The 10,105-nt window shown below is 43.6% G+C and overlaps 2 protein-coding genes across 2 annotated transcripts; both read left to right on the top strand.

Moving 5' to 3' along the window:
* The first annotated feature begins 5,781 nt into the window (after positions 1-5,781).
* Positions 5,782-6,513, top strand: LOC141588287 (uncharacterized). Its single transcript, XM_074409735.1, has one exon. The coding sequence runs from the start codon at positions 5,782-5,784 to the stop codon at positions 6,511-6,513; it is 732 nt and encodes a 243-aa protein (XP_074265836.1).
* Positions 6,514-7,893: 1,380 nt separating this feature from the next.
* Positions 7,894-8,568, top strand: LOC141588286 (uncharacterized). Its single transcript, XM_074409734.1, has one exon. The coding sequence runs from the start codon at positions 7,894-7,896 to the stop codon at positions 8,566-8,568; it is 675 nt and encodes a 224-aa protein (XP_074265835.1).
* The last annotated feature ends 1,537 nt before the right edge of the window (positions 8,569-10,105 follow it).

The raw sequence follows: 10,105 nt of genomic DNA, 5'->3' as shown, positions 1-10,105 counted from the left end.
AATTAACTTAAGTATTGTAAGAGAATATTGTATGCTTGTTTATGTCCATGTCCTCTTTTCGAATGATTTCCAAGTGCTCCTTATATAGTAGTGCTGAATGGCTGGATTATCTCATCATTAATGCCAAATATTCCGTCTTAATTGCCCGTAATAATGTCCATTATTGCGTCCTTAATTCCTGCCTTTAATTGCAGAATCTTTCCAATTAATGCTGTTAATTACCGCGCGTATATTCTTCTTATAATATGACTTCCTGGTCGAATATGGTCCTGATATTTTGACCGTTGTCCTCTCCATGGCCTGGCGCCTATCTTCATGTGTCCTGGTAGCTTGACATCCTGGCACCCTGGCAGTCAGGCCAAGATAAGATATTGATCAGGGATATCTGCTGATTTTCAGGCCCAACAATTGCCCCTTATCTCCTTATTTTCGATGAGTCACGGCAAAAATAAGGAGATAACTTCCAACTATGGAAAACTGGTCAACGGTTGGATCGTGACTAATCAGTTTCTGTAACGGCTAGTTGATCAGTTTATGACGCGTGTTGCACTTACTGCAACCTCTTCAATAATTACTCTTCCAAGTTGTGGTTGAAACCCTAGTTTTAGCGACTATAAATACTCTTTTACTTCATTGAATTGATCTTCACCAAAAAATCCGCTTTATTCTCTTCTAATAATCTTCTTCTTCAAGTTCCTTAATTTCCAGTTTTTAATCTTCGATTAATTTTTAACAATGGCCGCAAAAAAGAAATATTCCAGGGGGCGGTGTCTCCTGGAACTCCACTTGTCCAAAACCGTGAAAAAACTACTTCTGAATATCTCCCTTCATCTTATGCTGCTCAACCTCCTGTGGTTGATAAACCGAATGATTCTCCTCTCGAGATGATTTCAATTTTCCATGGTGATTTCCAATCAAACCCAAAAAAGCTCTGAAAGATGATCAGTCTCTCTCAAATCGCCTGAAGCCTGAATTTAAGAAGGTCCTGAAAGACAAAAGGAATTTTTTTTACCGAAAACTGCGGGTGTAAAATTTGAACCTAGGCTGGCCAAAGCATCAGCCTGCATGTTCAGGTCTCTTGATATTTGATCTATATCAAATAAAGAAAATTTAGCGGTAAGGTTTTTTGCATATTCTAAATATGAAATCATTTTTGCATCCTTGGCCGTATAAATTCCCTTTATTTTATTACCAATTAAAAGTGAATCAGTTTTTACCTTTAGGTTTTGAACACCGAGGTCTAGACATACCTTTAAGCCTTCTATCAGAGCTTCATATTCCGCTTCATTATTAGTAGGTTTGAATTTACAGCTTATAGCCTGAGCTATCATGTCTCCCTGTGGCGATTTAAGCACTAATCCTAACCTTGTCCCCCTGGCATTAGATGCCCCATCTATGAACAAAGTCCATTCTCGGTCTAGGGTTTTGTTTTCTAATTGATTAACCTCTTTTATCAGGTCAGGTTCTAGGTTAGGGCTGAAATCAGCCACAAAGTCTGCTAAGGCCTGCGATTTGATCGCTGTCCTGGGTTCAAAGGAAATATCATAAGTACTAAGTTGAACTGACCACTTGGCCATCCTACCTGATAATTCAGGCTTGCGTAGGACAAATTTTATGGGTAAGTTGATCCTGACTATAATGGGGTGGCTTTTAAAATAGGGACGTAGCTTAGTACATGACATAATTAAAGCTAAGACATATTTTTCAAGTAATCCATACCTCATCTCAGCATCCAGCAGGCTCTTACTTACATAATAGACAGGATGTTGTTGGTCTTCTTGTTCTTTTACAAGGACTGCACTGACTGCTATGTCACTGACAAATAAGTATACTGACAGAGGTTCTCCCTTCTCTGGTTTAGCTAGTAAGGGTGGAGATGACAGATAAGATTTTAGATCTTGAAAGGCTGCTTCATGTTCATCCGTCCACTGGAACTCCTTGTTTCTTCTGAGCAGGTTGTAAAATGTTTTACACCTTTCAGAGGATCTTGATATGAACCGGTTCAGGGCGGCTACCCGGCCTATCAATTTCTGAATATCTTGGATAGACATGTGTGAATGAAGTTCCAGGATAGCTTTTATCTGTTCTGGGCTAGCTTCTATGCCTCTCTTCGTAACCATGTAACCAACGAAATTACCTGCAGAGACTCCAAAGTGGCATTTTGCAGGGTTGAGCTTCATGTTGTATTTTTCCAATATTTGGAATGCTACTTCCAAATGCTTCACATGATCTTTTGCATTCTTAGATTTTACCACCATGTCGTCTATGTAGACTTCCATGATATCACCTATTTTATCCTTGAACATCATGTTGACCAGGCGCTGGTACATTGCCCCTGCATTCGTCAGGCCGAAAGGCATGGCTGTGTAACAGTATATGCCTCGGTCTGTAATGAATGCAGTACTCTCCTGGTCAGCAGGGTGCATTTTTATTTGATTGAATCCACTAGAGGCATCCATGAATGTTAGCATCTCATGTCCTGCTGTTGCATCTACCATGGCATCAATACGAGGCAGGGGGAAAGGGTCTTTAGGGCAAGTTTTGTTCAGGTCAGTGTAATCTACACAGACTCTCCATTTTCCATTCTTCTTCTGCACAACATTCACGTTAGCCAGCCACTCAGGGTACATTACTTCCCTGATCATTCTCATATCCAGGAGTTTTTCCACTTCCTCGTTGATTATTGCATTTCTTTCAGCTGCAAATTTTCGTCTTTTCTGTTGTACAGGCTTAAAAGATGGATCAATATTAAGTTTGTGTGTAATTATATCAGCACTAATTCCGATCATATCAAAATGAGACCAAGCAAAACAAGATGATTTATTTTTAAGGAATTTTACCAGTTCTGGCCTGATATAATCTGGAGCATCAGATCCTACTAAAACATACATGTCAGGGTACTCCGGGTCTAGGATTACCTGATCTGTTTCCATTCTGGGAGGTTCCTCATAGGTACTCCTAACATTGTATGGTAATTGCGATGCGAGGGACTTACCTGCCTTGGAGGGTTACAAGGCTGTTGTATATCATTCTTGGGCTATCTTGTGATCCCCTTTGATTGTGGCTATGCCCCAATCCGTTGGTATCTTAATACACTGGTGATAGGTCAATGGCACAGCTTTCACATTATGAATCCAAGGTCTTCCCAGAATTGCTTTCTAGGATGACAAGCAATCCAGGACTCTAAATTTCTCATAGGATGAGACTCCTTCAACGTAGGTTGGAAGATGGATTTCTTCTAATGTGCTTGTGGTTTCTCCAATGAATCCTACCAAAACGCTGGACTTTTTGGTGATTTGATCCTCGTTCATTTTCATAGCCTTTAGTACGTCAAGCATGATCAGGTTCACTGAGCTGCCTCCATCTACTCGGATCCTTATTACTGTGGCGGTTCCAATCGGCATAGAAATTACCAGGCCATCATGATGAACATCAGGGATGCCTACCAGGTCACAATCACTGAAAGTGATTGTTGGGAGGTGATCCGGTTTACAGGGTGATACAATCCTTGGCGTCTTGGCTGTCCTTTTTTGCTGCTGAACTGGCCAGGCCACATATTTCTGATCCACCAGATATGAATTTTACTTCATAGATTGGAGGTGGTGGAGGAAGGTTGTGATCCCGCTTATGCTTCTGGTTCTCTTTGCTCTGGTCTGCATTCCTACCTTTCGTTTTGATCAGGTCTTTCAAGTACCCATATTTCAGCAGGTAAGCCACTTCTTTCCTCAAGGTAAAGTAATCATCCGTCGTGTGTCCAACGTCCATGCGGAATTCACACTATTTAGAGTTATCTCTCCTAGGGTTAGGATTTTCCACCTTTCTGGGCCATCTGACTACTGGTCCCATGTTATCAAGCCTCTGGATTAACCCTGCAATATCAACACTGAAGTTATGCTCAGAAATAGGTGGGAAAACTTTAGCCTTACCTTGATATTCATGTGCCAGGTTGACTTCTGAATGGTCCGGCCTGGAATATGGAGTAGGTCTGTAATTGTTTCCTTTGTTGCTTTTCCTATTGCTCTTTTCATAGTCCTTTGGTCCACTGGATGATCCAACTTTGTAGCTCTTGTCTTCTTCCAGCCTGATAAAAGCAAGAGTTTTGGCCTGGACATCTTCGAAGGTATGGCAGGGATACTTAGTGAGCTCATTGTATAAGTCACTATGAGGTAGTAACCCCTGCCTGAATGCCTCCACTGCTGTTCCAACGTCACACCTGGGAATAGACACTTTTTTTTTGTTGAATCTGGCAAGGAATGTCCTGAGAGTTTTATCAGGCTTCTGTGTAATCCTGTAAAGATCACTGGATCACTTCTCCAACTCCCTGCTACTCGCAAACAACTGGTTGAAGTTGTTGTTCAGGTTGGCAAAGGAATGGATGCTCCCAGTTGGCAGGTTGATGTACCATTGTAAAGCAGGTCCGGTCAGGGTTGTTCCAAATCCCTTACATATGCAAATTTGCCTGAACTCACTAGGAATGGATGCAGCTAACATTTTCTGTTTGTAGAGGGCCACATAATTCTGTGGATCTGTAGTTCCATCATAGATTTTCATAGACGGAACCACAAACTTTTTTGGCAAGTCCACTTTTGCTATTTCGTCTATAAAAGGCGAATCAGCATAGCTGTCAGGGGCAGCCTCTTCCAAGCTGGCAGGTACTCTAGGTATCTTCTCGAATTTTTCATTTAGCTTCTTGATTTCCTGGACCACTGCCATCTTGATGGCTACCGCAGATTCATCAGGTTTTTCATTGTCATTTCTTGGCTCACCATCATCATCAGCATTGACGAACTTAGAACCACTTGAGCTCCCAAAACTGGAAAAATAAATGTTTTTGATAATTGATGCAAATGGTGTTCATGGCTGGAATCTAGAGCCTGCTCCCTGGGTTTTCTCCAATTTTTGTTTCAGAGCTGACTCAGATTCTCTTAACTGAAGGATTTCAGCCTCGGTTTGGGCTACTTTTTCTTTCAAGCTTTCCAACTCAGCTATTTATTGGAGGGCTGCGTTCAATTGTTCTTCAATGGTAGGCTGGGACATTTTTTAAGGTTATTTGGATTTTTATAAGATGAGAAAAAAGGTTTAAAGAGCTAGATGCCCCACGGTGGGCGCCAATTATTTTGTATGGATTTTGCGCAAGGCGAAATCAGGTAAGGGTAAGTCTAGGTGGGGTTAACTAGCTCTGATCAGTCTGTGAATCAGGTTCTCAGGGTATAATGTAAGAAAATTAAAATACAATAAAAGAATAACAATAAGACAAGGAATTTTGTACGTGGAAAACCCTTAAATGGGAAAAAGCCACGGGCACCAAGCCAGGAGAGGATTTCACTATTATATGGAATATTTAGCACAAATGAGCGTAATTAACTTAAGTATTGTAACAGAATATTGTATGCTTGTTTATGTCTGTGTCCTCTTTTCGAATGATTTCCAAGTGCTCCTTATATAGTAGTGCTGAACGGCTGGATTATCTCATCATTAATGCCAAATATTCCGTCTTAATTGCCCGTAATAATGTCCATTATTGCGTCCTTAATTCCTGCATTTAATTGCAGAATCTTTCCAATTAATGCTATTAATTACCGCGCGTATATTCTTCTTATTATATGGCCCCCTGGTCGAATATCGTCATGATATTTTGACCGTTGTCCTCTCCATGGCCTGGTGCCTATCTTCATGTGTCTTGGTAGCTTGACATCCTGACACCCTGGCAGTCAGGCCAAGATAAGATATTGATCAGGGATATCTGCGGATTTCCAGGCCCAATAATTACGAAAGGAAGTGATGCACCTCTACAGTGTTGGATGCTTGGATCACCTGCTCCCCAAGGGGGCGAAATATGGAAAGGTCAATACTGCTGACCAGGCCCAACCATCCCCACCTCCACCTTACTCAAAGATAGTGAACGTCATCACAGGGGGTTCGGAGATATGTGGTCTCACTTATTCAGCAGCAAAGCGCCATGCAACCGAGACTAAAAGAGATAAACCAGAGTTCTCCCTCAGGATCAGCAGACAAGATCTACCCGGAATCTCATTCGACGAGGCAGACGTACCTGATACGGCAGAACACCATCATGATGCCTTGATCATTACCCTTTCTATAGGGAATTGCCTTGTTACAAAGATATTGGTAGATACAGGAAGCTCTGTGAATCTGATAATGCTGGAAACCTTGAAGAACCTGGGTTTAAGCGAGAAAGACCTGGTGAAGAAGGCAGTACCCTTGGTAGGTTTCAGCGGAGAAACCAAACAGTCCCTTGGAGAAATAGCGGTACCTACCTTTATAGGGGGTATGAACAAACAGGTACGGTACTTGGTCATTGATGGTCCGTCAACTTATAACGTGATACTTGGTAGACCTTGGATCCATGAAATGAAAGCGGTACCATCAATGTACCATAAGAGCCTGAAGTTCCCTACACCCTGGGGGGTACAGGAGATACGGGGAGATCAAAATGAAGCTCAGGATTGCTACAAGAATGCTCTGAAACCCACCGCAGCTAGTCCAGCATAGCAATTACAAAAACTGTGCGTTTAGTGGGAGTATATCGCACCTCCCCAGGAGGAACTCGACGAAGTAATCCTGGACACACAGTTTCCAGCAAGAACAGTGCTCGTAGGAGCTGATTGTGCAGGCAACATCCGTGAGTAGATAATTGAATTTCTACGTACTAACATGGGTTGTTTCGCCTGATCCCCATAGCGACATGATTGACATAGATCCAAGTGTAAATACACACCGGTAAAATGTAGACCCCAGCTTTCCTCCAGTCCAGCAGAAAAGGCGAAAATTCGCTCCTAAAAGGAACGAGGTGATAAACCAGGAGGTAGACAACCTCCTGGCAGCAGGCAAGATCAGGGAAGTTAACTACCCAGAATGGCTCTCGTATGTTATGGTTGTACCCAAGAAGAACAACAAGTGGAGAGTATGTGTCGATTTCACAGCTCTTAACAAAGCTTGCCCAAAAGACCCGTTCCCTCTGCCGCACATTGATTCCATGGTAGACGCTATAACAGGGCATGAGCTACTTACCTTCCTTGACGCCTGGAGTGGGTAAAACCAGATAAAAATGGACACTAAGGATCAGGAGAAAACACCTTCGAGATCCGACGAGGGCTTGTATCTTTCTACAATGTGATGCCCTTTGGCCTCAAGAATGCTGGTTCCACCTATCAGCGCCTGGTGAACAGAATGTTCAAGGAGGAGATATGGAGAACAATGGAAGTCTACATTGACGATATGGTAGTCAAATCCGAGAAGGCAGAACAACATATGTTCCACCTGGAGAATACCTTATCGATCCTCAGAAAATACCATATGAAGCAGAACCCCCTGAAATGCACTTTTGGAGTCTCCTTTGGGAAATTCCTGGGGTACTTGGTGACGCAAAGAGGGATACAGGCCAACACGGAGCAAATCAAAGCAGTACTTCAGTTCGAATCTCCTCGGAAGCCAAAGGATGTACGGAGGCTCATAGGTCGGGTAGCAACCCTAAACCGGTTCATATCTAGGTCCTCAGTCAGGTGTCGATTGTTCTATTACGTCCTAAGGAAGAGCCAGAAGTTTGAGTGGACGCAGAAGCATGAAAAGGCGTTTGGGGAGTTCAAGCAGTACCTTAGCACCCCTCCTCTTCTCTCCAAGCCAGAAAAGGGAGAACCACTATACTTGTATCTATCAGTAATAGAGGCGGCTGTAAGCGCTGTACTGGTACGAGAGCACGAAGAAGTGCAGAAACCAGTATACTATATAAGCAAGTCTCTGTTACCTGCAGAGACCAGGTACACATCTTTAGAAAAAATCGTTTTAGCACTTGTTACTGCTTCGTACAAATTGCGTCCCTATTTTGAGTCACATACAATTTCAGTCATGACCAACTACCCCCTGAGAACCATAATGAGGAAACCCAAACTGTCAGGGAGAATGGTTAAGTGGTCTGTCCACTTGAGTGGGTACGACCTGCAACTTGAACCCTGGACACCCATAAAGTCCCAAGCCCTAGCTGACTTTGTGTCAGACTTTACTCCCACCCTTCAAGAACAAGCCGACAATGAAATCTTGACCCTAAGTGAGGCTAAAGAGGAGCATGTATGGGAGTTACATGTTGATGGGGCATCCAATACGAAGGGAGCAGGGGTAGGGCTGGTTCTAAAATCACCTCAGGGGGAACAGATAATACAGGCAGTAAGATGTGAGTTCAAAGCAACGAATAATGAGGCTGAATACGAGGCCCTAATCTTAGGACACCAATTAGCCTTAGAATTGCAAATCAGCCGCATCGAGGTGTATAGTGACTCCAAAATATTCGTAAGCTATGTGAATAACGTATACACGGCCAGGGATCCTAAAATGATAGCCTACCTGGAAGTGGCGAAGGAGCTCAAACTCCGCTTTGCCTCCTTCCACATCCAGCAGATACCAAGGGATCAGAATGTTGAAGCGGATGCTCTTGCCACCCTAGGAGCAACCTTCACTCCACGGGCAGTAGGTCCCATACCATTCATACATGTCATGAAACCTGCCATACGCCAGAAGGAACAGCAGAACGCCAGCACGGCTGTAACCACCTAGTGGACATACGAAGCAGGGATACTATGTACTGCCACACCCTAGGAAGAGATTGATGATTGGCACAAGCCTTACATTAGTTGGCTATGTGATAAGGTATTACCACCTGACCAGAAAGACACCAGGAGCTTCAAAATGAAATCCTCCAGATTTGTACTCATTGATGGTATCCTATTTAGGAAGTCCTTGGGAGGACCTTATCTAAGATGCTTAAGCATACATGAGGCACATACAGTAATGTGTGATATCCACAGTGGTGATTGTGGAAATCACACAGGGGGTAGGAGCCTGTCCAACAAGACACTAAGGCAGGGTTACTTCTGGCCTACCATGAGGAAAGACGCCATAGATTACGTCAAGAAATGCGAAAAATGCCAAAGGCACGCTCCTGTCAGCCACCAGCCAGCAGAACATATGCATCCGATCATCTCGCTATGGCCTTTTATGAAATGGGGAATGGACATTGTGGGACCATTACCCCGTGCTTCTGGAAACAGGACGTACATGCTGGCAATTACGGACTACTTCTCTAAATGGATAGAGGCAGAAGCTTTTCCTCAGATCCTGGAGAAGCATGTGATATCTTTCATCAAGAGGAACATAGTCAGCAGATATGGCATCCCTTCAGAAATCATATATGACAATGGGTCATAATTCATATCCAACAGAACAGAGGACTACTGCGCCAGGTGGAACATCAAGCTATTTAAGTCCACTCCTCGCAATCCGCAGTCCAACGGTCAGGCAGAATCCAGCAACAAGATAGTCATGAACAACCTGAAAAGAAGGCTGGAGGAGATAGGAGCCAACTGGACCGATGAGCTCCCCTTTGTGCTATGGTCTGATAAAACTACCCCCAAAGTGGCAACAGGTCAAACACCATTCAGTATGGTATATGGGGTCGAGGCAGTTATTCCCTCTGAGGTGCAAGTACCGACGCATCGATATGCCAATGCCACCGAAGAGAGGAACCAGGTAGAAATGGCTAGCAGCCTGGATACCATTGATGAGCCAAGAACCAGCGCCCAAATCAGGATGGCAGCCAGCAAGCAGACAGCAGCCAGGAGTTACAACAAAAACATAAGGCTGAGAACGCTGTAGGTAGGGGACCTGGTACTCAAGAAGGTATTCCCAAACACCAAGAATCAGAGTGCAGGTAAATTCGCTTACAACTGGGAATGTCCCTACCACATAGAAGGCATCGTAGGTAATGGAGCATACATGTTGGAGACTATGGATGGGGAAGGTGTCCCTAGATCCTGGAACATCATTCACCTTAAAAAGTATTATGTCTGAGGTTCCAGGTGCAGGACCCAGAAGTTCCACCTCCAACAGGTACATCCCAGGACCCTTGAATCCTAGCATTCAAGTACTCCAGAAACCTTGGAACATGAACTAACTTGCTAAAAGTGTCTTTGATTAAGCAATTATCGCTTGAAGGGGAACAACCCCATAACCCACTTGCTAGAACCACAACTCGCTCTCTCATAGAGTACATACGCAAAGAACCAATCATTTTGTTTCGTACCGCCTGACTGTA

The sequence above is a fragment of the Silene latifolia genome, chromosome 6 (assembly GCF_048544455.1).
Source record: "Silene latifolia isolate original U9 population chromosome 6, ASM4854445v1, whole genome shotgun sequence".
Classification (NCBI taxonomy): Eukaryota; Viridiplantae; Streptophyta; class Magnoliopsida; order Caryophyllales; family Caryophyllaceae; genus Silene; species Silene latifolia.
The sequence above is the reverse complement of the archived record's forward strand: the minus strand, read 5'-3'. Positions and strand labels throughout refer to the sequence as shown.

Coding starts and splice junctions, on each gene's coding strand:
- LOC141588287 (XM_074409735.1), top strand. CDS start 5,782: ATGCACCTCTACAGTGTTGGATGCTTGGATCACCTGCTCCCCAAGGGG.
- LOC141588286 (XM_074409734.1), top strand. CDS start 7,894: ATGAGGAAACCCAAACTGTCAGGGAGAATGGTTAAGTGGTCTGTCCAC.